Source organism: Aulonocara stuartgranti, assembly GCF_965226115.1.
Source record: "Aulonocara stuartgranti genome assembly, chromosome: 16".
In the NCBI taxonomy this organism is placed as follows: domain Eukaryota; kingdom Metazoa; phylum Chordata; class Actinopteri; order Cichliformes; family Cichlidae; genus Aulonocara; species Aulonocara stuartgranti.
The window spans coordinates 15,913,542-15,941,483 of record NC_138952.1 but is presented as its reverse complement, the minus strand read 5'-3'; the positions used below and the strand labels follow the sequence as shown (position 1 = coordinate 15,941,483).

Here is a 27,942-nt window from a genome sequence, read left to right as displayed (position 1 = left end):
AATTTATATCACATTATATAAAATAATTATTACATACAAATAGTTTTAATATTACTTTTGCTACATAATACAAGGAATTTAATATATTTTTTAAGTCATTTATTTTTTTTTCATTCTGACAGTTTTATTCCCCCATAAAACAAACAAAGTGTATGTTCTCTGCTCATAAGATAAACATGCATCTTGTTGTGGTCATTGCTGTTCTTACTGGTCATTTTATTTAGGAATTGCTATATATGGCTCAGCCATATTGTCCCCCCCCTCCAATTTTAGAGTACAACGAAAAAGTCATTCTAGAATCTCAAAAATATAAGGGCTGTAGATGGGTAAACAAAGCATATTACACATAACAAAAATAAATAAAGATGGAAGTAGTTCTTAACAAACACATTTGAATGGACAAAAGGCAGAAAGTAGTACACTGCTATTCCAGGAAATACTGTGAATGATAAGAAGACAAATGTTATAATCTAATGCAATCAAATCGTCTCACTGAATAGCTTTTCCCATAATCCCCTTCCAGTTCCACCCTCACACTCCACTTAAGCAGTCATGAATTAAATAATGCCGCTCATACTTTACTTTCCGTGATAAAATAAATGAATGTTGTAGGCATACTTGACTTAAATGTAATCTTTATTCCTTTAGCTTTTCAGTGAAATAGGTTATAGCATTGTCTTGCATGCAGGTAATTTATACACTACAAGCATTATGCATATAAATGATGGGAGTTGTTAAAGTCTTTGTAATCAAAACATTCTTGCATTATGCATACAGTATACCTTTATGTTGAACGTTTTAATTACATGCAGAATGTAATTACATGAATGGATTTATACTTTTATAACACAGAACGAGAAAAGTTTATGAAACAGTTTAGGATGGATGTGATTGGATGTGTGAATAACTGAAAAAATGAACACAATATAAAATGTAAACAGAAGTAGGAAATAGCTTAGGACATGTGAGATGTGAAAAGCCATATCCTTGAGGTCATTCAGAATATTGTGAGCCATATTTCACTTGGCTTAGACAAAAAACATAAAAAGATTTAATGGTGCACTCTGAGAAAACTTTTTACATAAAATAAAACAACACCCCACCCCTTTTACAGTTATAATTTACAAAATGTCCATTGAAGATTATGTAAAAACAGCTTAACAGAAGGGACATATAATGACAACAGTATCCATGTGTCTCAGAAATAAGAATTTCCAACCATATTTAAGTTTTTTATAAACAATTGCAATTTTCACCTTATAGCTCCTATTGGATGCATCAAACCCCTGTTGGCCAAATACAACAACATATGGAGAATGATTTGAAAAATGATTTAACAGTGTACAAAGTATTTTTCAAGGGTTACTGATCTGACACTGATAATCAAATATAATCAGCAAACTTCTTTGTGATTTGTTTCGATTGAAGGGTAAGTTTCTGTATTGTAATAAAAAAGCAGCCTTACCAAGGCTTCTTTGCATCTGGTGGACAAATCATGGCGCACACTCTAGCATGTATAATCACTGACAATGTCTCTAGGATTTGAAGTACTATTAGTGACAAGCAAAAATAACCTTAAAGCAGTGCATTTCTGTGTAAAGTCTATACCTGAAGATACAACCCTTTCTGAAGAGTAAAAAAATGTATAAAAAGACAATTAATTAACCAAACTATGATTTTTTTTTCAGCAATAGCATATAACTCTCCTTTTTTCCTGCTTGAAAAATTAAGTTGAGTAATACACCAATCAGTGATATAACAACAATTCAAGACACTGGGTAGCAGAACTAGCTGCAATACAAGTAAAGCAGTAACTAATATGCCTTTCAGAACACTAAGTAATGTCGTCTCACCTCACAAGCAGACATAATGGATCTTTGCTCTTCAATTCATCCAAGTGAGTCATACTGTCATACTGTCATACTGTAGCCTGAATGGCTCTTTTCTATTTTAGAAACTCTCCTCTAGACTCAAGCAAGCACAGTCAGTTTGGCATAGTAGATATCCATACTACAGAATAGAATCCACTGGATGTCTTAGTCACTGTGGAAGGTTGTAAACATTTTGCATTCACTACATTGTCTTTGGTGTAGCACAGATTTCCTTTACATATCTTGTTCTTTGACATCTTTGCTCACAACCTCCTTTTCACTTTTGTCTTTTTTATATTTGTTTTTTCCATTTGTTGTCACACTGTTACATGAAGGTTGAGAGGCAGCAGAAGGTGTCAGTTTGCTTTTATTGGCACTAGACGTGTTTTTAAGTCTGTCTGTGTCATGCTTTCCCTTGTTAATGAGCTTTTTATCCTTTTGATTGTTAATATTGGATGTGTCATGGGACCTTCTGTCTTTTCCTGGACACTTCCTTGTATAATGCCTGAATGCTCTCTGGATGACAGCAGCTGAAACCTCCTCCTGTTTGCGACGGAGGGTGGTAGTGATGGGTTCGTAGGACAACTTGGAAGGATTTGAGGCCATGAAACGCTCTTCCATTTGCTCCTTTAGAATGTCCATTTCTCCACCCTCACCTAGAACACGCTTTGTGAATGCAAACAGGATGTCTAGGCAGTGAATGCGGTCACCACTCACCATCGGTAAGTCCATAGAGATCAGGTCAAACTTGTTAGGCTTGGCTATGCGCAATGGTGGTTCCAGATTATCTGCAAATTCTGAAAGCATTTTATACTCAATGAACTGTGTTGCATGAGGATCAAACCTTTCCCAGACCTCATAAAACGTTTCAAAATCATCCTCACTCAGTGGGTCAGCACTCTCTTCAGTAGCTACACCAAAGTTTTCCAGGATGACTGCAATGTACATATTCACCACAATAAGGAAACAGATGATGATGTAGCTCACAAAGAAAGCAATTCCCAGTGTAGGATTTCCACAGTTTCCTTTAAAATTACTACCAGGATTCTCCATCTCAGGGTCACAGTCATCTTCATTTTTGTTGAGAATGGGATATAGTAGGGTATCCCATCCACCTGAGGTGGTGATTTGGAACAGACAGATCATGCTGTTTGCAAAAGTCTCAAAATTGAAAAGATCGTCAATACCTCTTTCCTTCTTGACATATGCAAAGTTTGACATGGCAAAGATCGCATAGATGAACATCACCAAGAACAGCAAGAGACCAATGTTGAACAAGGCGGGAAGTGACATCATCAAGGCAAACAAGAGTGTGCGTATTCCTTTGGCACTTTTAATAAGGCGGAGGACGCGGCCAATCCGTGCCAGTCGGATGACTCTGAACAAGGTTGGTGAAAGAAAGTATTTTTCTATTATTTCGGAGAGAAACAAACCTAAAGAAAGAAATGAAAAGATTAAACACTGGATGACAGATTACTGCAATATTAAAAATGTATCAGAGAGAAACTGTAAATGGAGGTGAGTCATACCGATGATTGACAGAATAACAACGATGAAATCAAATATATTCCAGCCATTCATGAAAAAGTAGTGCCGGAGTGAGAGCATCTTTAATATGCACTCTCCAGTGAAGACGACAATGAATATCACATTTACATAGTAGAGGACGTTTTTCTTGTAGTCTGATTGTTCATCAGTTTCCACCATCATAGTGATCATATTAAGCGATATTAGAACCATGATCACAATATCAAATGATTGCTTGGTGGTAAAATCGAAGATGTATCCTTGAATCTTGTTCTAAAACAGACATGCATAGGAAAAATAAACAACAATAAATTTTGGATTAAATAAAAGTGAGGGTTTTAATTCATACTGAATGCAGTCAAGGCTTGAGTTACATACCGATGGTCTAGGGATCGGTTTTTGTGGTTTTTTTGACCCCAGTTTTTTCATGGCATTGTAGTATTTCTTTTGTTCTTCAGTCATAAAGATGTCTTGACCTCCGAAGTAAAGAAAGCATGATAGGCATGTTGAATCACAACAACATGTTGGAAGCCAAAATACCACAAATTTGTTTAAAAAGCAGATTTGATACTTATCTTTTTCTTTTGCTGATTGAAGTTGTCTATAATGACACCAATGAAGAGATTGAGTGTGAAAAATGCTCCAAATATGATGAAAACAACAAAATAACAGTACATATATAGGTTGATCTCATAGTCTGGTTGTTCTTCTGGCTACATAGATGACAGAAAAAACGAAACATTAAAACAGAGTCATCCTTTGAATTTCTGTACTGGTTGAGTTCATGTGTGCCTCATGAGGAGTGGCCCTACTTGTGTGGCATTTAGATTACCGTAAAGCCCGCCCCCCAAAATAATTTTGTTCAAATAAAAAGGACTTCAAAGCCTGATGCAGTTTGTCAACTTCAAACTTTGAACTAACAGCTAACTGGACTATTTTATCTTTACCAAGATTCTGATCTGTAAATACATTTTAAGCATTTTGATCATGATTAAGCAGCAACAGCAGGAAATGTTTGGTATGCATCAGGTGTAGTGTTCCACAGCTTTAACGTGGCCAAACAAAATAGGATAATCTAAAATTAATTTAACAGTGTTATATGTTTTTCGTGAACAACGTGTCATCTCCACAAAAAAGAAGGTGTAATATGATTTAATTAAACATTGATATTTTATAGGAGTTCAAGCATTTCAACACTGAAATACTAAAAAAATCACCACCTTGCTTTGAGAATCAACAGCAGCATACATGATGTCCATCCAACCCTTAAATGTAGCCTGTAGAAAAGAATACAGCAAGTGGCATTAAAAACACATATTGTTGTATTACAAAACTGGCACAAAATTTGACACTAATTATGAAACACAATACTGAGTTACTTACCACTTCCAACAGTGCAAGGTAACCCATGCCAACATTATCAAAGTTGACCTTGACGGTCTTCACCTTAGAATCCGTGAAATTACAGTCTTTCATATGTTTCACTTTTGATGCAGTAAACGGCTCATTTGTGGTTGTGTTGACACAATAGTAGAACTTTCCCGCAAATAAGTTGACCCCCATGATGCTGAAAATGAGCCAGAAGATGAGGCATACCAGCAGCACATTGAAGATAGAGGGAATGGCTCCCAATAGGGCATTGACAACCACCTGCACACACAAATCATGACATATCTGTAAAGCTGACAGGGATCACAGAATCTTAAAGTGATGTACCACACTGTATACTCTGGCAATGGGGAAAAACAAATGTGTGCCAACATGCATATTGACATCACACCTCATCACAGCTATGACTAACGCCAAAGATCCAACACAACTACATGGTAAAGGTGGAAACAGAATCAGGAGAGGAGTCAGCAGATGAGTTTTAAATTTTAGATAAACATTGAAATGAACACCTGGTAGAGAAAGGAGGATGCCGCAAAATTTGATTACTGTAAAAAGAAAAATACATAAAACATAAAGAAAATCATGTTACATACGCAACAAACAATATCAAAACAGCAATACTGGCATGGAAGCTATTATGGCACTACTGACGCACATGAGAATTTGTGCATGCAAATCAGGGAATACTCTGGCTACCACGTGAGGAAAGATGATCACTGTAGCAGTGCTGTAAATCTAGACCACCACAATATGAAGGCAACTAATCAATACCTGCCTTATTGATTTCAGCAGCCAACAAAGCTGTCTCTTCAGTTACATAAGTTATCAACCTGATAAGACCATGCTTGCATAGCACGGCAAAAAACTCTAATGCCGTTAGATATCACAAGAGAAAAGTGATATAAGAATAATTTGATATTTTGGTATTTATTTATTTTTTGTTTCTTAAGAGTTAGAGTAGCACTTTATTTGACTTTATTTATTTCACAGCTGTTGTTTTTATTTATTTAAGTTCTTTGTACCTTCGAGTTACAGGATTTTATTTTTTGTGTTGTATTACTTTTGATTTTGAATTGATTTATTTTCATTATTAGATGTTGTGTATTAGCTCTGTAAAAAACAAACACATTTCTTGAGTCAATGAAAACAAATTTACAATATTAAAAACAGCATTTTTTTTTTACTTATGAAAAGCACTATATAATGGGGTTGTATTCTCAGCAAGAAATTCCCGCAATGTCAAACTATTCCTTTTATCAAAATTCTGCATCACTGGTGTATATTTGAGGAAAAAAGTGATTTTTTTTCAACTTGTAGAACAAAATACTTAAGCTTACCAGGATGACAAATGAAGGCAGGAGAAAGGGAATTGGGAGAAGACAGGAATGGTTGCATGCAACAAATTGTATTTTTTATTGTTGAATCTGTGCTACAATAATTAAGCAATTTCTGATGGCAAAAAGGTGGCCCATCTAGAGCTAACAAGCTGTACCTAATGAAGTGGAAGTGTTCTGCACTAGTATATTGAGCTAGTGCTAGACAGCATGACTCTGAATGGATAAGTACTTTCAACAACTCTTACCCTCATGCCCTCAAAGCGTGACAGGGCTCTCAGTGGCCTCAGAGCTCTTAGAGTTCTCAGAGACTTGATGGCACCAAGTTCATTAGCACCTAATGCGTTGGCTACCAGACTGACCAGTGAGACCTAGAACACATGCAACACATGTCATGAGCAAAGAAGAAATATTACACACATTAATCAAAGACAGTGCAGTTTCATTCTACGTCTCAACACAACAAAGAACAGATTCAGCACTGTGTAAGCAGAGTTTCAACCTACATCAACAATTAGGAAGTCCAACCAGCACCAGGCATTTGTAAAATACTTGGCAAATCCATATGCCACCCACTTCAGTAACATCTCCAGAATAAAGATGTAAGTGAAAATTTTGTCTGCATACTCCAAAACTGTTTTAATAGTCTTCCTTTGCTCAATGTAGATATCCTCAAATGCCTAAATGTGTGGAAAAAGACAACCTTTAGTAATGCCAAACGTGCACATAATGAAATTTCCGTTTGAGAATCTATTGCTTGATGAGAGATCCTAGATAAAATATCTCACATAAATCCACAAAAGAAACCAAATTAGTCATCCAAATGCAACATTTGCTTTCTTCATGTAAATACTTACAAGGGCCCCACTGCTAAGCAGGATCATGAAGATAATAAAGCTCTCAAACCAGTTGTGCTCCACTATCCGATAACAGGTTTTTCGTAGTGTCCACCATGTCTTCCACCAGCCCACATCTACATTTACTTGACAACAACGGAATGTCTGCACACAGGCTGAAAAAAGACAATGGGCAGATGGGGTTTTAGTCATAGAAAATGCAGATTCAAATTACATTTAAGGTTAGGTAGGTGGTGAATTCACCAGCAGGGAAACAGGGATCGGGCTCCATAGTGTCTTCTAATTCAAAGTCTACGGAAATTGCTCCCTCTCCAGCTGGAAGACCATCCACTGTGCTTCCCTCTGAAGAGCTGAACTGTCCATCATCATCATCTTCAACGATCTGTTTATGAGAGAATGTGGATGAAAAAGAAGTGTTGGGTGTTGGGTGAACAAATACAACAGAGCTATTGAGCAGCACTATTTTCACACAGAAATAGTTATAACATATGATCGTTAAATTAAAGCAGATATATGATCACACACAAACACATGCAAAACTTTAGCCAAAACAACAAACTATTAGTGCGTTGACTCCAAAGAACAGTTGAGTGGTTCTCAAGAGCAAAGGCACCAAGAAGTCTGCATTTCCTGCTCAGTTCCATATTACTGGAGGAAGAGCACAGATAGATAGATAGATAGATAGATAGATAGATAGATAGATAGACAGACAGACAGACAGACAGACAGACAGACAGATAGACAGATAGATAGATAGATAGATAGATAGATAGATAGACAGACAGACAGACAGACAGACAGACAGACAGACAGATAGATAGATAGACAGATAGATAGATAGTGAGAGAGACTGGTAAATTTAAAGCCTGGCAATGCTTTGCAGTAGCCATAAGTTCACTCCTTTAGCCTGTTGTTGTATAGCTATCTGCAGGGCGTGTCTCCTAATAGCTAGTATGAAAACAGCTTGAATGTCTTCCTGGAGAATGCAGAAGCACTTGGCTGCCCTGGGACCAGCTAATGCAGAACAGGGAATAATGTAAGCATGTTACTCTGATACATTGTATGCCCTACTGTTAATATAATGATGCTTTGTACATCCATTCTACAACTGTAAATCTGAAAAGGGGAGCTTAATGTTACATTTATGGAAAACAAAGAGTCACAAATCAACACAATATGGCTGATTTTAAAATACAAACTATTTTGAATAATCAACAGTATTATAGCAAAGCTAACTCATTGTGTGCTGAAATCCAGAAATAATGGCTAATTACCACTGTGTTTTACTAACCCTGAAAAATCATAGGCACCATATTAACACCTTACAGGATATTTATCATTAAAAATATCCTTTATGTTTAGTGGTACACTGGGCTATAGTCTATCAGTACAGTCACTGTAAAAAGAAAGTACTCCTTTTAGGTGATGTGTATCAGGACATAATAACACATTAATTAATACAACCTCAGATGAACTACAAAACGTTATATATTACACACTTCCGGGTGTGAGCACATCTATAAAAGCAGACGTTTTGGCAGTTTGCTGGTCTGAGCACTCAGGTATGTGTTAACACAATGCCAAGGAGGAAAGGCATCAGCAGTGAAGTTAGAGAAGCATTCTTTACTTCCCATACATCTGGGAAGGATTATAAGAGCATTTTGAACAAGTATGAAGTCCATCATTCTACAGTCAGAAAGTTTAACCACAAGTGGAAATCATTTTAAACCATCCACTCCTGGCTGAGCTTGCCAGGAGTGGACATCTCAGCAAATTCACCCCAAAGTCAGGCCATGCAATGCTCAGGGAAACTACAAAAAACTCAAGAGGTTTGACAGTACGAAAGTACAATTAAATAAAGACTAAACAATTATGACGTGTTTGGAAGGATTGCCATGAGAAAGCCTCTGGTCTTTAAAAATAACGTGCCAGCATGGCTTGAAAAACTCGTGAAAAACTGAATTTTAACAAACTACATGTTTGCTCATAATTCACAGTGCCACGTTTGGTGAAAAGCAAACACATCATACCAACTGCCAAAGAGTCATAGAGTCCAACATAAACTACTTTTTATAAGTATTCTGCAGTCAAATGTGAGTGCATCTGTCCAAAAGCTAAAACGTGGCCCAAATAGGAAAATTGTCCCAACCACATCAACAGATCTACAACATAATGGCTATAAAAATGTGTTCATAAATGAAGGCCTTCAAAGCAATGTAAACACGTGGGCTAAAATTTCTCAAGTCATACAGAAAACAGTTACTTCAAGTTATTGCTGCTAAAAGTGGTTCAGTAAGTTACTGAATCATGGGGTGTACATGTCACATGCTAATTCTATATATATATTTTGACTTACTTTTTGTTAAATAAATAATTGTTTAATCATTAACATACACGAGGGAGGGGGAAACATATTAGAAAAAACAAATCAAGTGAGTGAATTAAAGTCATCAAAGAATTATAACCCTTTAATCTCTGTTAAAGGGTTATTTGATTCTTCTCATAAGCAGGGCACTCTTCGATGAGTCTGATGTATTGTAAGGAGTTCTTACAGCATCTGTATCAAGCAACAACAAGTAAGCAGAAACAATACAACCCTTCCTTTAAAATACTGCCAAGAAATATTATTTTTTTCTGTTACCCATCCAAATAATAAATACATTCACGGACAGCAGCAATAACAATGCAACAGTAATATTATAGAGACTCAATATATTCCTTTCCTACAACACAAAACACCATCCTCTTAGTAGGAGGATTAAGCTCCCTAGCACTCAGACTTAAATGGCTCATAATGTAATGTGCACACTGGTATTTTCCCGTCTATATGGTCTCTTCTTGTTAGAAGGCTATGGTATATGTGCAGTTAGGGAAAGTATCATGATACATGTCATTGCCATGACTGTAGATTGTAGGCTAAGTCCTTCACTTCACTTCACTTCACTTCTTCTATTTGCATACAATACAAGAATGGAAAAACCCCCAAATGACCAGTGTCACTATAATGAGTGCCCTGAAAAACTGACCTTTTTTTATTGAGCCATACTATAAACCTCTGCTGTGCAATAAGGTGCTTGAGCTTTTTTCATGTTCAAAGCTTGTAAAATTCAATTAAACCTGAAAGTTATCTTCCAATTTACACACAGTATGAAAACCTCAGGTAGGGCTTGAGCCATCACTTGAGACAGCATCTTACCAAAAACAAAATAAATGAGTTTAGACAAAAGAGTTTAGAGAAAAGCAATTGTTCATGCTCAGGAGATGGATATACAAAGTGATCACTGCATTTCCAAGTGTCAGGAAGGGAAGAAATTTCATCAAGAAATTCAAAGAGAGCCACACAGTACAGAACAAGCTTGGCAGATGTAGCAAGAGAAGAATTTCAAATACTCTGGAATTTTGAACCTGCTATTTTTAAGTTTTTGTGAAATAATTTTGTTTCTGTGTGCAAAGTAAAATAATGTAAGAATAAAAAAAAAAACTAGGATGTTTGGAAATGAACACTAGGATGTGTTAAAATTCCTTTCTCTGTTAAACAGGACTTGGAAAAATTTGTGAAAAGTTATAGACGACTAACAATTCTGTCCTTTGCTGTATGGTAATGAATATCTAATTTACCTCACCAACAGTGTTCTTTTAAACCAAAGTCCTATGTGATTGCATTACATGTCATAAACATTTAACTTGCAATGTCATTTAAAAAATGTGCTTTAAAACAGAAATCAGGAATCTAGAGAGAGCAGTTTGACCAACAGGATCCTTACCGCAGGGCATCCTACTGCATCTGATGATGCACTGCTGAAGTCCTCAGTGTTAAGATTTTCAAAGTCAGACTCTCCGATAGCAATAGGAACAGTGACAGTCACACTAGGGTTGTTGATGAACGACATTATGGAATCATCACTCCTGCTGCTGACTATGTATTTGTCCCCAGTTTTGTCCACGCCAATCACCTCTCCATTGCCATGATTGGAGATTCCGTTTGACCCTAAAGGTTTGTGGAGTTCATCCAGAGATTTTTCCTCATCCTTCTTTTGTTTCTTATCTCTGAGGCAGGCGCTGCTGCAGGTGCTTCGAAGCACCGACTTTGTGAAGGCAATGCCTTTGTGTATGCGTGCCATGGCAATTTGCAAATTGTTTGACTCAGGGTCATCTTCTTGCTTTGCCAGGTTGTCAGCACTGAATGAACTCAGCAAAAGAGCCAAGAAGAGGTTCAATACCTATAAGGTAATGATATACAAGATAAGATTTGTAACTGATAATAACAAAAGAGCACATATTACTGTAAAACTGAATAATGAACAGGTTACTAAATTGGGAATTACATTTTTAAACAGATTAATGAATTAATGAATTGACCATAAAATGTAATGTACCACAAGGTTTCCTATAAACATGACCATCATGTAGAGAGTGAGACACTTGGGAATCCCAGCCACTTCCATACAGTCCCACATGGTTTCTATCCACTCTCCACAAAGCACCCGGAAAACAATGAGGAATGAATGGAAGAAGTCATTCATGTGCCAACGAGGAAGTGTGCAGTCCTCAGAAATTTTACACACACAGTCCTTGTATTTTTTTCCAAATAGCTGCATGCCCACCACAGCAAAGATGAAGACGATAATGGCCAAGACCAGTGTCAGGTTGCCCAAAGCCCCCACTGAATTACCAATTATTTTGATCAGTTTATTTAGAGTGGGCCAGGATTTAGCCAACTTGAATACTCTAAGCTGTAAAACAAGAGGAAACAGAAGTTATTTCCTAACTCAAAATACAACACAACATACATGCTATTGCATTTGTTACAAATAGAAGCATATAAATCCTTAGGAACTATGTAGATCCAAGTTTTGTCTTTCCTTTTTTTTTTTTTTAAGTGCTTAACCAGAGATAGTGACAGTAAACCAGCCTCAAATTATAATGCTCCCTCACAGCTAAAATTATTTTTATTATCAAATGTTTTTATAGTGGTATACATTGGGATTTTTTACATTGTATGCTGTGCTGCATGTTCTTTCTGTCAGCATGTCAGGGGTGTGAAATCTAATGGCTGAGTCACACTAGAGTAAAAATAGGATGACAACCTCTGGCTGAGAGTGGGAAAAAAAATCTGTGGTTGCCCAGTAATTGCATAGAACTAACCATTTCAAAGGCAATGAGTAAGTTCATTGCACTTATTTGCAATAATTTCGATCATGCCACAGTCTCCGACCACTATTTTCATAGTCTGATTATAGCATTAGGTAACAAAGCCAAAGCTAACCAAATAAACAGCAGGGTGCTGAGTGGATGAGTGGATCTTGTAACATATTGTTTGATTATTTATTTAATTATAGCAGAGTAAACCTGCTCTTCAGGTTTGGTATTTCCTAACCAACTCAGATCTTTTGGTATTATTTGCTAAGTGACTGCAAGTTTGAATATACTGAACACAGGCAAACACTGTAATAAATGTATACAAAGATACAGATAATTCCAAAGGTTTCGCTTGCTTCTTGATGCAAGTTTAAATTATATTTAGACTTACCAATCGGAATGATCTCAAAACAGACATGTTCTTCAAATTTTCCAAACAAAGCTCTATCAAGCTTAAACTGACAATGATCCCATCAAAGATATTCCATCTCTCCTGAAAGTAATAGTATGGATCCAGTGCAATCACCTTGAAGACCATTTCAGCCGTGAAGATGCCGGTGAATATCTATACACACACACACACACACACACACACACACACACACACACACACACACACACACACACACACACACACACAGACGCATACAAAGAAAAACCCCAGTGAAGATTAATAAAATCAATAGATATTTATATTTAAAAAATATTCTCTAAATTGAACTAACCTTATTGCCAACAGCAAGCATGCTTTGGAACCCATCACTCATTGGATAATGTTCCATGGCCATAAACAATGTGTTTAGTGCAATGCAGATGGTGATGAATAGATCCATAAATGGGTCCATCACGATTAGTTTGACAATTTTTTTTAATTTCAGCCATCCTGGACAACACTCCCAGATTAGGAAGGTGTGGGCAAAATCATACCAGCAAGGAGGACACTTCTGCCGTGACTCTTCAAGTTCTGATTGCAAAACATATTTTGTGTGAAAGTACAATTTAACTTTTTTAACACCACAGATATAGTCAGGATTGGCTATTCATGCCATGGTGAAAAACACCTACCCTCCATTGTGGTGGTTATGACACTAGCAATACTATGAGCTCTCTGTCTGGCCTCTGGGCTCTGAAGGTAGTCCATATATCCCTGGTTTATTCCTCCAATGCTCTGTCTATATTCTGTGTCAGTGGTGTCAGCCTAGGGATAGAAACAATTTTTACACATAAAATGTAACCATACAAAAATATGTTGCATTTTACAGTACAAGCATAAATATTTATCATCGCATAACATTTACTAAATAAATGAAAAAAAAAAAGCAGAGGAAACTGTTCCACTGAAAGCTGCATATCTTTAAACTATCCAAAAAGAATATCTTACAGTAAAGCTCTGGAATAACTGACATAGTATTGGTACATTGATCATATAGTTAGAAGCTACAGCTCTCCCTATCATTGTCCAAAAGCACAAAGCAGCAGTATAAATCAAAAGCACTTGAGCCATTTCAATAACCAAGAGTCCATTATTGTATCATTGATAGACTCAGGAAGAGTTTAAGTTTAAGTTAAAATTCCAAGGTTCATTTGAGTTTAGAAAAGTTGTGACTTATATTTTCTGACATGCTAAGCTGCATAGCTTGCTAAAATAACTGAGAAATAAACAAAACAAAAAACTGACAAGCATAGTTTGTGACATATGTGTGTAATAAATGTGTGTGTATAAGAGCCAGAAAGATGAAAAGGCCAAAATAAACAAACAAAAACAGAGCAATACAGTAAGCAAGTTATTGGGCTGTCTGGGCTACAGAACCCTTTCTTACATTGTCTCCAGTGGAGGCCATATCTAACGTCACTTTAGGTGGAAGGAGCCCCCCGGGTGATGAAGGGAGTGCATTCCTACCCACCAGAGACACAACGCCATTGCAGTCTACAGAGCTGTGCCTGATCTCACGGGGCTGAAATCTGCGATGTGAAAAGAAGCTGCACTGGCTCATACTGCTGCTGCGTCGATCACACCTTTGGGGAAGAAAAAAAGAGCCCCTCCGACTCAGGGTGTCCTCAAAAATGCTGTTCTCATCATCAGCAAATTCATTTTCTGAGCCCACATCCTGGGCTTGACTTTGGAAACTGAAAAGGCTGGTCTTGCTATTCCTTCTGGGTGAGAAGAGGGGTCCATGAAAACTCAGAAAAGACTAGGAGAGAAAGATAGTCTCCGATGGATGTGATATATGACAATCAAAAAGAGGACAGAAGAGAGAGACAACGATCTTCATATGTACAAATGAAGAAAAAAAGGAACGATTTCTTTGGTGAGAAAAACTTCATGATGATGATGATTTCAATAAAAATGCAAAATTAAAACTGTTAATGAGAACAGTAAAGATCATGATAATGATCATGATAGTGGAGAAGGAAAGCATGATGATTATGGGGATGATGACGATGATCATGATGAATTGTTGCAAGAAGGAAATTGCTCATAAAAAATATATCCTGATGATGGCATATGATAGGAACTAAAGAATTTGATGAAGACAGAAGATGATGATGAAAGTGATGAAACCGATGGCAATAAAAGTGTGATGGCAGTAAAGAAAAGGTTGCATTTAGATTAATGACATGAGATAAAAGAAATCAAAACAATTTGTTAGCAGCTCATGAATGTTTAGAAAAGTTAGTAAATCCATATTAAATATCCTAAAAAATTATAATACATACACATACAACCTAAAAAATCAAATGGCTGCAATGTGTAAGTTTAAATTTGATAGCCACATTGTCAGTCCATTTGCTTCTCCTGCCTTTCAGTCATTTTGAGCCCTGCAAGAGTTTGACAAAAGTCAGTCAATCTTCTCGCTGACAAGGCTTACAAAGAGCTTTCTGAATATATATCTGCCATTCAAATTAAAGAGAGTGATCACAGACTGTCATTTTGAGTCGTCTTTTAATAAATTACTGAAACTGGAGTGAATTTAAAACTGGTACTGTCAGTACTTTTTACATGATTTTGAAATAAAGTTATATTGAAAAATGTCAACAATGAATATTTCACCATATTGAACACTGCATTAAATGCCACTATAATTTGGCAATTTAAATAAATAAAAAAAGATTAATTTAAATTATGAAAAAAATGGATTTGTACAAGCCGAGTTGGAACAAATGTAACTTATAATAGAATACACTAATTTGCAAAGCACATAAACCCAAATTGTATTCACAGTAGAAGATCGAAAACATAACAAAAGTCTGATCTGGAAAAGCGCCATTTAAGAAATATAATGGCTAAATCGGAAATTCAATGCCAGCAATATATCGAAAAACAAGTAGGACAGGTTCAGGTTTAAGTTTTTGTTGCCTCCAGTTTTGAAACATGTTGCTGCCATCAAAATGAGACAGTAATTTTCATTAAATAGTAAAATGCCTCAGTTTAAACAGATGATATGTTTCCTGTGTTCTATTGTGAATAAAATGTGAGATTTGTAAAAATTGCATTCTGTATTTATTTGCATTTTGTATAGGGTCCCAACTGTTTAGGATTGTTTCATTCTAGAGTAATTTACAATAAGTGTAGTAAAGCTACAGTAATAAAGTACCGTATAGTAATAAAATATAATACACCATGAAGATGTGAAAGGAGCTTTAGAACCGAAAAGATAATATCGCTTTCATGGCATAGAAAAATACCTGATGTGCAGATGAGCATTTCATGTCATATTTGAGCAGGTTTGCATCCACAGAGAAGCGACTGCGAGCCCTCTGTATACTGTCCTGTGACTCAGATTTGGGAAGTTTTCCCTCGGTCTCTTTTCCTTCTTCCTCCTTTTTTTTCTTTCGCCTGTTGCGTCTCTCCTTTGCACTTTTGGAGCTCAGCTTAGAGGCATCAGAGGAACTCTCTGTGCCACCAACTTTATCACCGGCCTCCCCACCCACTGCTGCTGCAGCAGCTAGTGCTGCCTAGAAGAGGGAAGATAAGACACTGATGGTAAACAGGCTGATAAATGTCTGATTCTTGATGTGAACCTCCTGGAGAGTTAGGCCCATTCTGCATGTGTGCATTCTGCCAGTCTGCCTGTGCAAGCTTCCTCCAGGTAATCCAATTGCCTCCAAATGTTATTGGTTGAGATTTAAAATGTGCTGTAGGTGTAAATAGTTGTGTTGTTGATAGTGATAGATTTGCAACCCCCATAGACCTCCCAAGAGAGAGGCAAGTCTTAAATAAAACAGGAGCCCAAATCCAGAGACCTTAGCTGAATAAATGATCATGAGAATGTGTGGATGGATTTCTCTACTGGTAAAATATAAACATAGAAAGGAAAAAAAGTGTCCTAAATAAAAAAGGGAAAAGCCCTCGAATGACTATATAGGTAATAAATCACACTTACCACTTAAACGTGTAGATATTATATAAAATTACTACACAACCAGTATACAGTTATATAAAATACAAAATTGCAAAACTGATTGCTACTGCTACATCCTAGATGCAAGAAGGAGCGTTTCCGCAGGTCCTTCCTCCCTGCAGCTGTCAGACTGTACAATCAAAAATGCTCCCAACAATCATAGATGTTTACATCTGCTCTGTAACTGCAATAATTTAATCAACCGATTTGCACTACAACCTGGCTTTGCCTCTTATCTGTAGTTAATTTTATTTTATTTAATAACTGTACAGTACTCTGTTTATAGTAACATTTGTCCTGGATATAAATATGTATGAAAAAAATTGTGTATGTTTCTTTCCCCTTGTGTGACAGTTAAATGATTATTCTATTCTATTCTATTCTATTCTATTCTATTCTGATTGAATTTACAGTACTTCAAAGAAGATGCATTTTGACTTAACTAAAATTATATCTTGAGAGAAATTTAAGGACTCAATCAATGTACCTGAGCTTCCTCTTGTTGTTGTCTCAGCTGCTCAACCATGGCCTTAAACTCCTCTTCCTTCTCCTGAGCTTCCTTTGCAGCGGCCTGGTTCTGCTCCTCATAGGCCATGGCTACAACCGCCAAAATCAGGTTGATCAGGTAGAAGGAACCAAGGAATATGATGAGCAAAAAAAAAATCATGTAGGGCTTCCCAGATACACGCAAAGTCTGCAACGAAAAAACAAACAAGATTTTGCACTTTTTCAAATAAAGTATTTATACTTAACATAAAACACTAGGTTCCCGTATTTCTTTTTTTATTCTAACTTTTTACAATTTTTCACAATATTTTTATATACCTGCCTTTGGCTGACATGACTACACTGTACTAAAGTGTGGAGACATGCAAAAATCCACCCTAATACAGTGGATATTTTAAAAGTTAGAGGGCCTTCAAATAGAGGTGTATCTAAAGATTGCACATGTTAACTTATATTTCTAGAATTTCTCAACTCAGAAGTAAAGATGATAAAATTGAATTTTCTAGGTATGAAAGAAAATCACAGTAGAGCTTGGTAAAACCTCAAACAAATCACTTTCATTACCGTTTCAAATTTCAAAATCTAAAGTCGATGTCTTTCATTGATCTTCACATTGATTTTCTTTCATTCATCATTGTTATAGAGTAATAGTAACAACAAAACGAAGATTAATAACTTGTCAGCTAATTTACTACAAATCCCGCCTGTCCATTTAACTCCTCTAAACTCCATGTTTTCATATTCAGCGTGTGTAAAAACCTTAAACTTTGAATTCCACATTTTGCATTTATGTTATTTCTTGCTCTAAAACTGAAATAGCCACTCTACCATCTATGTAATTATGCTGTAGCAACAAAACATAATTGCTCTTATATTCATTTGCCTGAGACCAAAACTATATCAGCCAAATTATCTGGTAGTACATGTAAAAAAAAAAAAAAATACAAAAGTTATGACATAAATACACTGCAAAATTAGTTACAGTGACACACTGGACTCTAGTGTTTAGTGTTATAAATCATCCATGATGCTATTGTCACATGTCTCATGGAGAGAAGGGGAATATGACAAAAGTTTAATAGAGTTGCATATTACCTACATTTTTTTTCTTCAGTAATATATATTAAGTACTTTTTTATTTGATGGATTGTCAAATCTGTATGTGTATATGGATAAATGTTAATATGACTTTACATATAACTATCAAACAAAGAAAACCGTTTCTGTTCCATTTCACATTCAAGAAATGCGATCATTTGATGGCTTATTATTAGTCAAAGTTAGTGCAGAGTGCTTAAAAGACCTGCTTATGGGAGTCTTATTGTATTACTGTTTGCTTTTCTTGATAGTACAATGTAGGCAGTAGCCTATTTGCAGTACACCCACATGTTTTTTTGCAGCCATTGAAACTATGTTTGCCTATGTTTGCCTCAGTAGGACTCTTGTTTTCCTTTGACCAAGATGCACCTGCACGGCATTTAGATGTTTGTTTAAACAGAAAGCTCTGAATACTCTCTATAATACTGTGGTAGGAGAATGCTTTTCCCATAAACAGCAGGCACTGCCATTTCATGTCCTCAGAGAAGAAAATATGGAACAATCTGAACCACGTGAGGTTAAAAGTGTTTTTAAAAACAACCAAAGATGTTTTCATAGAAACAAAGTTAACTAAACGCAATTTCTGGAGAAACTGCAGTGGCATTGTTGATTGTAGTTTGCTTCTGGTGCAGCCAAAAAATTGAAAGTAAAGAGGTTGGAATATTTCTGAAATAGTCTAAAATTTCAAAAATCTTAATAGAAGCACCGAGAGCACAATCAAGCTTGTCTTTTGATGTATGAACAGTCTGTCTACAACAAATGCTATCAGACTAGTTGGCCAGTGAAGAAGAACAAGGATCACCGACAACAATAACATTTTTAATGTACCTGCTGGTAAAGGTTTTCCCAATAATCCTGGGTCATCAGTCTGAACAGTGACAGGAAGGCCCAACCAAATGAGTCAAAACTGGTGTAACCATAGTCTGGGTTCTTTCCCGCTTTGTAGCATATGTACCCCTCTGGACAATGCCTGCAAGAAATCGACTCTGTTAAGCTCTAAAGGAACTGGCACCACAACGCATTATATTCAAAATGAGCCAGAATTTTTCTTAAAATGGCACATTTTCTCATTTTAAAGCTGAGATGTGTTTTCTGTTAACCATGTTGATAAAATTTGGTTATATGAGGAAATTGTTACATTCTGTTATTAGTTATATTTTACACATGGTCTCAACTTTTTTGGCATTGGGGTTGTGTTTAATATGGACTTTATTCAGTACTCTGGTAACTGGAGAGGAAGCTTGCTTACCCAGCTCCACTGCTGTTTCCACAAAGCAGTGGATCTTTGCTATTCGAAGGAAGGTAATAATAAAGACCTGTTTGGAACAGAGAGAAAATAGTAGTATTTAATAGCAGTGGTTTGTTGGAGGTCAATCACAAATACTGATGTAAGTATCAACAGTAGAAATGGGGTACAGCTCTGCAATGTACAGCAGTGATTGAGTAAATTATCTCGACTAGCTGTGACTTCTGTGTTGCAATATACACTTTTCATTTAAATTTTTAATTGTTATGTGTTAATTTGAGATTTGAGTGTTAATTTTTAAATTTCTTTTTTTTTTCTGGGATCAAATACTTACTTTTATTTTCAAAGTCCACAGTCACATTTGTGTTATTCCAATAGCTTTGTACAAATTCTTCTAGTATGCACTTATTTTTCAGATTGCCCATAAACAGTTGTAAACCTATTAGGGCAAAGACACTCAGGCAGAAAACTGTGAGAATCATCACATCAGCAAGCTTCTTCACTGACTGGAACAATGCAGCAACAATGGTCTTTAGGCCTGTAAACACAAAATCACTTGCAGTCAGTCGAGAGACAGTAAATATACAAAGGGATACCAGTGAGCTTTTCCTTTAGTGGTAATCCACTTAGAACGCATCCATGTTTTTTTTAGTATATTTTTTTGTTTGTTTGTTTGTCTAAACCCAGTGCCACCACTATTTAATCCATCTTGTTGATCTTTTGGAAATAAGTTAGAATAAGAGCAGATTCTCTCTCTCTTTTTTCATTACCATCTACAGAACCACCTATAAGATGACATACATTTTATAGGTTGGGATTGTTAAGAATTGTTCATTTTCATACTGGTGAAACAACTCTGTGAAATAGGTGTGATAATATAAATTTGGCACTGGTGGGTCCATAGCTGCTCAAGGGTGGGCAATTGGATGAGCGTACTGTTAAACTATAAAAGAACAAAACAAATATGGTAACTGCTTACCTGGAATGACAGAAATTGCTTTGAAAGCTCTTAATACTCTGAATGTCCGAAGGACTGAAACATTGCCCAGGGATACAAACTCTGTTACATACCTGCAAGAAAAATTATAATTATTTTAGAATTCAGAGGGGCTGACGGCACGATATGGCAGCCTCGCCTCTGTCAGTCTGCCCCAGGGCAGCTGTGGCTACAACTGTAGTTTGCCTCCACCAGTGTGTGAATGTGAGAGTGAATGAATAGTGGAATTGTAAAGCGCTTTGAGGGTCTTGAAAAGCGCTATATAAATGCAATCCATTATTATTATTATTTACAGAGATGACAATAGGTGTAACATAGAGTCATGCAAAACAGCAATAATGAAGCTACAGTCAGTACCAAAAAATTAACGCCAACAAGCAACGTCTCTGTTTATGAAAGCCTGATTATTTTTTTCTTTGGTGAGTCTTTTCCAAATGTGTGACAAAAACTACAAAAATAATGAAAAAGCCCTGTACTTACGCCATGACAATGACAGAGAAATCCAGCCAATTCCAGGGATCTCTTAGAAATGTGAACTTTCCTATACAGAACCCCCGAGCTAAAATTTTAACGAGGGATTCAAAGGTGTAAATCGCTGTAAATGTGTACCTGTTAGAAAAAGGAACACCAGTTACTCTTCACAGTATCTACACTGTGTGTATGTTATGTATGTTTGTAGAACACTTACTCCACGTTCTTTGCCCAGTCAGGTGGTTGGTTCAGTGTCATAAATGCACAGTTAGTGAGAATAGTGCACATGATCACCACGTTGAACAATTTACACACAGTTGTCAAGGAAGTAACAGATTTTGTTGTGAAAGTAAAATAATTTTTTCATGTAAATAAAGGAACAAAGTGAACATGTAATCCTGGGCTTAGGTCAGCTCAACATCAACATTATTCATGCATATCAGATTCATATCTTAATGAAAGGATATGAGTGTACCAGAATCTGAATTGATAGCCTTCGTAGAGGGTTGAAGGCACTCAGGAGGTACAAGGCTGCACTGGCATTGAAGCGAAAAATGACCTTTCCTTTGTTTAATACAATGAAAGTCTGGGAGAGAAAAGACAGACAGACATTTATACATCTTTATACTCTTATGTGGATACTCTTTGACTGTCTTGCATTATAGTTTACAAAAGTATACAACATCATACAACACTGTGCAAAACTCCTCATTTCTTTATTTTTAAAGCATTTTAAACATAAAGAAATTAAGGGTGGTTCGAGAATTTTGCTAACAACTTTATATACTGCTGACAAATTTCATATGAATCATTTTTATTGACTTCTCATTTAAGATTTAAAACCAACAGTGGAATTTTAATAGCTGCGTGCAATTTCATAAATAATGAATTAATGTAAACTCGAACACTACAGAGAAAAGATCTAAACTTGGAGCTTAGTGTTCAAGTTTAAATTTAAGCAAACCTACCTTCTGATTACTGTAGGTGGGATCCAGGTCCTCCAGTGGTATCGACACCAGTCCTTGAGGAATGTCTCCATATACAAGGGGGAGTGGTTTGCCTGCCTCCAGGTCACGGTTTGGTCTGAGCTTAATTTCATTTTTGCGCTTTTTCTTCTCTCCCTTGGGTTTCTTGGCATTCTCTTCAGTAATCCGTTTTTCGATGGCTTTAAGTGACTCATGGGTAAAGGGACGGAAGCTGTCTGGACCTGGTGGTACAAGCAGCTGTTCCATCTTTTCATGCTGCACCTTCAGAGTGAGCAGCTAGCCTCGAGCAACAGAAAGGCCTCTGGCATTAGAAAGACACAATATAGGGAGCAGTTTAAATAGCAGAGTTATATTTTTCTTACATCCAACATTATTTGGCTAAAAAAATGCAACTTAAAATTCATTTTGTTATGACCTGCCTCTCATTAATAACTTTTAATCGAGAAGAAAGAACAGTGTGTTTGTTTCTGCTCTTAGGTCAGAGGAAAAAGGAAGCTATAATGAGCCTAGAGTTGGCTGTCATACATATAAATTCCTTTCAGCTATGGTAAAATTAGATCTAATTACCTGCTCGTCAGTAGATAAAATTAAGATTTTACATGACAATGATCAATTCCAGGTGAGACTCAACTCCTCTTCCATCCCTCAAAATGGAAAAAGTCTGCTTTTCCCTCACTGAGACAGAGCAGTGAGAGGAAAAGATCCATCTTACTAATAGGCCTGACTAATGTGATGTGTTACAAAGACCTATGCACTATTAAATATGAATGCCTCATAGACTGTGCCATATCTCTCTCTGGGTTCCCTGCCAGAGAGTTTCAGAATGATCCAAATGCAACAGTGTCAAAGACAACTTCGACATGTTGTGCAGTGATCAAACACATGCAAGAAATCAATCCCTAAATCAGTGGTCAATCAGCTGTTCCTATCATCGAGTTATACATGTGTGATGTAATTATAATAATCAAGAGAGAACTTTTTACTTTTACTCCCTACATTTTAAATGTCTCTTGTCTCTACTTCGTAAAATAATCAAATGAGAAATTTGAGGAACATTATTATTTCCCTTCACTGCACACTTTCAAACATTAAACTGATTTGAACCTAAATGGAGGAAAAAGTAAAATATACATGAAAACCCTATTAGTATATCCATTCCCGGTGCTTATTGCACATAAAGAAAAAGGTTAAAAAATTAATGTATCACAATTGCAGTATGTTCAGGGTTAAAGTTGGCTGGAATGATCCAGAACAGTGTTTTGGGGCCAATGCCAATAAGTTGCAGTCATGTTACTTAAGCATCTCTCTAGTGTCACAGTAGAAGATAAAACCGAGTAATGTTTCTTTAAGTGGCAGGAAATTTCAAATGAAACATTCAAACAGCGCAGCAAACATCAACAAACACACAAGCTGTTTCTGTGCAGCATGTCATAGAGTGTGTCTGCTAGCTAAAGATACACTGCTTTATTTCTCAGGAAATCTTTGTGAAACAAGCAAAAGACTCCTGCTTCATTACTGGAAGGAGACACAGGAAAGTTGGTGTAAAAATCTTCTAAATCAAACATACAAGCAAACCCCTTGTGAACAAGGGGCAGTAGCTTGTCTGATATAATGAAGTTGTAAAAATGACTAGACCAGGAGAGGAAGAAATGTGATTATTTTTAAAGGTAAGGACTGCTCAGTGACATTTGATGAATTGGAAATGTAAAGCTTGTAATTTCCTCAATCATTTTAAATACTCGATCTGTACACAGTGTGTTGCTGAAGTTTCAGTATGTTTTCTCCACATTGGGAAACTTCCTGCAAAGGAAACTAAAGTACACAGGGTGGCCTTTTGTTGTGGGCAGTCTGAGGTACACCTGTGCACTACTCATGATGTCAGATCAGCATCCTGATGTGGCACACCTGTGAGGTGGGATGGATTATCTCAATATGGCAGATGTGCCCACTACCACACATTTGGACTGATTTGTGACCACTGTTTGGGAGGGATGGTTATATTGTGTATCTGGACTGAATTTTAGGTCTCTACGTCCATCCCATGGGGAATGGGAGCAGTAACAAAGGTGTTGCGTTTATATTTTTGTTGAGTGTATATTAACTTTCTGTTATTCAAAGGTTGAATAAAATATACTATGGGATTTAATGCAGGCTATGCTGGTTAGTTTGCATCTCTGTTGTTAATTTTACAGTAATGCATTATGTTGAACTGGTGTAGAGCAGCTGTAGTGTTCATGGTCAGTGTTAGGTCACATCAAGGGTACCAGACATCAAATTAAATTTAAGATGATGATGCTAATCAGATTCACTCACTGAATTCCACCTTGGCTTTATACTTTCAAGGAAATCAGCTAGACAGGTCATAGAGTAGAAGATAACTCATGTAACATCTGCCTATATGTGGGCAAGAGTAGATACAACATTTTAAATGTGTTTTTCTCTACTCTTGTACTAAATAACAGATGTTCATCAGAATTAGAATTCAGGTTGAACTAAAGTTCATCTGTGGTTTTCATCTGTCAGCTCAAAATCCAAATTCAACATAAAAGAAATTTAGGCCAGAGTTTCCAAAATAAAACCATCAGGCCAGTGGCAACTCTCTGCTACTGTCTTTTATATGGTGAAGATAAGTTCCTTCTTGAAGAGGAAATGTTTAGCACAAAACAAGACCCAAAGAGCACTTCTCTTATGTTCTGGCCATCACACTAAGCTAAACCTTCCTAATATTTATAAATACTGTATAGGTGATGCTGAAATCTAACAACAACCTCACTATTCCTTAAATAACTACAGTCATTAGACACTCATTTGATTTTGGCATAAACAACACAAAATCATTGATCCATCCTGCTTCGTATTAACGTTTATGGCTGCAGATGGTGATGCAATGGTATTTCTTAATATTGGGCCAAATGTGCATGGTTTTATAGGCTACGGGCTACCTGACCATTGATGATGACCCATGTCCATCCATTTGTGACCACAGTAGACCCATCTTCTGTTGCCTACTTTCAGCAGGGTAATGCAGTGTCAGAAAGCTCAAATAACCTCAAACTAGTCACTTGAACAAGACAATCAGTTCACTGCACTCAAATGACCTCCACAGTCACCACCTCTCAATCCAACAGAGAACCTTTAGGATGTGGCGAAATGGGAGATTTGCATCCTGGATGAGCAGCTGACAAATCTGCAACAACTGTGTGACACTATGATGTCAAAACTATGGAAGCCCATTTCCGCCACTAAAAAACAACAGAAAAAAAGTTTCCATCTTTCTTTCGTGAATGACATAATTTCCTTGTTACCCAGAAGCTGAAGCCCACAGCTACAAATGCTACAGCTAAGCTACCGGTATTACAGCCACTCATGAATGCACAAATTGCTGATTATTTTCAGCGTGGCTTCACGAATGATGAAATCCTTGTGGTATTAGCTGAATCACATGGCGTTACTATCAGCAAACGTACTCTCAAAAGCATCAATTTGTGATCTGGTTTTGAGTGTGCATTCCACGTAGATTACGGATTGGCAGAGCTAAATCGAAATTTCGAGTTACTTCTCTCAAAATTTCGAGTTAATAAATCAAAATTTCAAGTTAATAAGCCGAAATTTAAAAAAACTAAGTCAAATTTCGAGAAAGATAACTCATAATTTTACATGGCATATATATATATATATATATATATATATATATATATATATATATATATATATATATATATATATATATATATATATGCCATGTAAAATTAAGGCAGTTCTGAATGCAAAGTGGATTTCAAACCTGTACTAGTAAGATACATAAGAAAGGGATGAAAATAAAGATATTTTTTTGTTTATTGTATCCATGTAGCCCTACCATATTCTAGCTCCCTAAGTTATTATTAAGCTATTAAGCCTTTGACAGCTCATAGACTATAGCATTGAGACATGTTCTTTCACAATATAAAAGTAAATCACTCAGTACCAGTACCATACATTTTTTAGTTATTTGACACAAACTAAAAAACAGCTGCAACAGTAAGACAAACTTTCCAAAAGTCTCATGATTATCTGCAAACACAAAATAAACCTTGATTTCCTGTACCTCAGCCTGCAGTGAGTAACCTCTAAAGAGGCATGCATCATTGTGTCAGTCTGTTCCCAACTCATTATACATAACTTGAGATATGAGCCACTACCACTTCAAAGCTTCAGTGTGCCCACTTAAGTTTATCAGTAACCAGTCTGCATTACAGGCGTTTGCGTACTGACCTAAGACAGAGAAATTTGTTCCCCTAACAGAACAGAATGCCAAAAAAATGTATTTGGAGTTGATTAGTCGCCAAACATTAGACTGACTCGTGGTAATAAGTTTCAATAGATGACTGACCTAGCCTATTAAACACAGTGTCAAACAGAAGCTTTAATATTTTATGTACATTACTGCAACTTAATTTGTATGACCTCAAAGTGCATCTTAGTACTTAGATGAGATAAGAGGTGGTTTGTGACACACTCACATTTCTAGCTCACAACTAATGCCTGCTGCTGTCTCCAACGGGGTACGGAGTCAAGATTCAGTCTGGCATATCCAGGGCGTTGGCAGAATAGCTGTTAACAACCTCTGAAATAAAGGCTTTTATGAACAACCTGTCAGACTACCATACGGTGCGGATAGGACTGAACAGAACACTCTCATCTCTAATTGACAACAATCTAATAAAGATGTTTACAGTAGGGGAAACAGGAAGTCATCTAAAATGGAGTGTGGGTTAATAATTGCTGCCATGGCCATTAACGTTTGTAATATATTGTAAACCGCAATCTGTTGTCTTGTCTTGTCTTGTCTTGAGAGCTCAATCATGTTTTTCCTACACAGGGCTTCCATAAAAACTGATATCAGTAACATTTATGCAGCTACAAAGACTATGCCATACTTCCAAGGTTGAAAAATATTGTGCAGATATATGGATAACCTTCAATTTAGATAAAGGCAACAAGATAGATAGATAGATAGATAGATAGATAGATAGATAGATAGATAGATAGATAGATAGATAGATAGATAGATAGATAGATAGATAGATAGATAGATAGATAGATAGATAGATAGATAGATAGTCTCTTAAATGTAACACTGTAAGACTTCTCAATCACCACCATCTCTATATGATTAACCAAAATAAAATAACTTTTAAAACAATTCTCATAATTAGGACCACTTAAAGAAAAACAATAACAAAAACAAAAAAAAAAACACTTTTTCTTCTTCTTCTTCTTTTTTTTTTTTTTAGGAAATTTAGGATAAAAAGTTGCTGTGTTTACCACTCACCATTAGTTTTCCATCCTTGCCAGGTGGAGATTTCTCTGGAGAATATTTTGAAAAAATGAAACTTTTTAGAATGATTTAAAATACGGCTGTCAATCCGATTATGGTGTTTGACGCTTCTCCCGACGCAGACCTGGTCATTTCCACGATTCCGGTAGGAAAACCCTGAGAGAGAGAGAGAGAGAGAGAGAGAGAGAGAGACCGTGTCCGCCCCTCCGCGCAGGAGGGAGTACTGTAGTAAAGCGATTCCGGGGAGCTTCCATAATACCGAGTAAGGGCAGACCACCAGATATTATTATGGTGAAAATCACTGCGTGTAATTGTCCAGAATAAGATTCTGGAGTTCAGTCAGAAAGTAACAACTTAAGCCACAGTAATAGATCTGATTGTGTTCTACAACTCTCTTTGTGCCCAAGAGGCGTGATGTCATTGGTGGCAGGTTTGTTCTGTCCGAAATGCTGTAATCGCTGAAAAAACACACAAAAAAGCTGTTTTTATCGCTTCATGGTAGCACAGCAGGGGACTATATATGCACCATCGTCGTTTTCCTTGTAAGAATCTATTGTATAAAGTTGGGTGGATGAGTGAGTCAGGAGTTTTAAGAGTCAGTATGTCAGTCTGATACCCTCTGCTGGATACATATAGTGGTATAGTATGGGGTGTTTCTAATGGCTGAATTGTGGTTAAAACGTGGACCTACACAAAACAAAGGAGAAATAAATGTTTAAATACAAAAAATTGTTACTCGAAATTTGACACCTGCTTTTTTCATCAGACTTTCAACAATATTAAACTCGTTATTC

The 27,942-nt window shown here is 36.4% G+C and overlaps 1 protein-coding gene across 2 annotated transcripts; it reads right to left on the bottom strand.

Moving 5' to 3' along the window:
• Positions 1-43: 43 nt before the first annotated feature.
• scn1laa (sodium channel, voltage-gated, type I-like, alpha) lies at positions 44-27,263 on the bottom strand. Of its 2 annotated transcripts, XM_082508740.1 has the most exons (27): positions 27,143-27,263; positions 21,811-22,129; positions 21,318-21,428; positions 21,060-21,157; positions 20,852-20,980; positions 20,354-20,445; positions 19,709-19,912; positions 19,378-19,444; positions 18,957-19,098; positions 17,011-17,217; positions 15,808-16,077; positions 13,941-14,312; positions 13,186-13,318; positions 12,846-13,084; positions 12,512-12,685; positions 11,358-11,714; positions 10,746-11,201; positions 7,225-7,363; positions 6,982-7,136; positions 6,631-6,804; positions 6,373-6,495; positions 4,782-5,048; positions 4,619-4,675; positions 3,974-4,111; positions 3,777-3,881; positions 3,401-3,671; positions 44-3,304 (listed from the first exon to the last, which is right to left on the bottom strand). In XM_082508740.1, the coding sequence occupies exons 2-27, from the start codon at positions 22,072-22,074 to the stop codon at positions 2,106-2,108; spliced, it is 5,943 nt and encodes a 1,980-aa protein (XP_082364866.1). In that variant the 5' UTR covers positions 22,075-22,129; positions 27,143-27,263; the 3' UTR covers positions 44-2,105. The 2 variants fall into 2 exon arrangements, with proteins under 2 accessions (XP_082364866.1, XP_082364865.1); XM_082508739.1 differs by lacking the exons at positions 13,941-14,312; positions 21,318-21,428; positions 21,811-22,129; positions 27,143-27,263 and having other exon boundaries at positions 21,060-21,143.
• Positions 27,264-27,942: the final 679 nt, after the last annotated feature.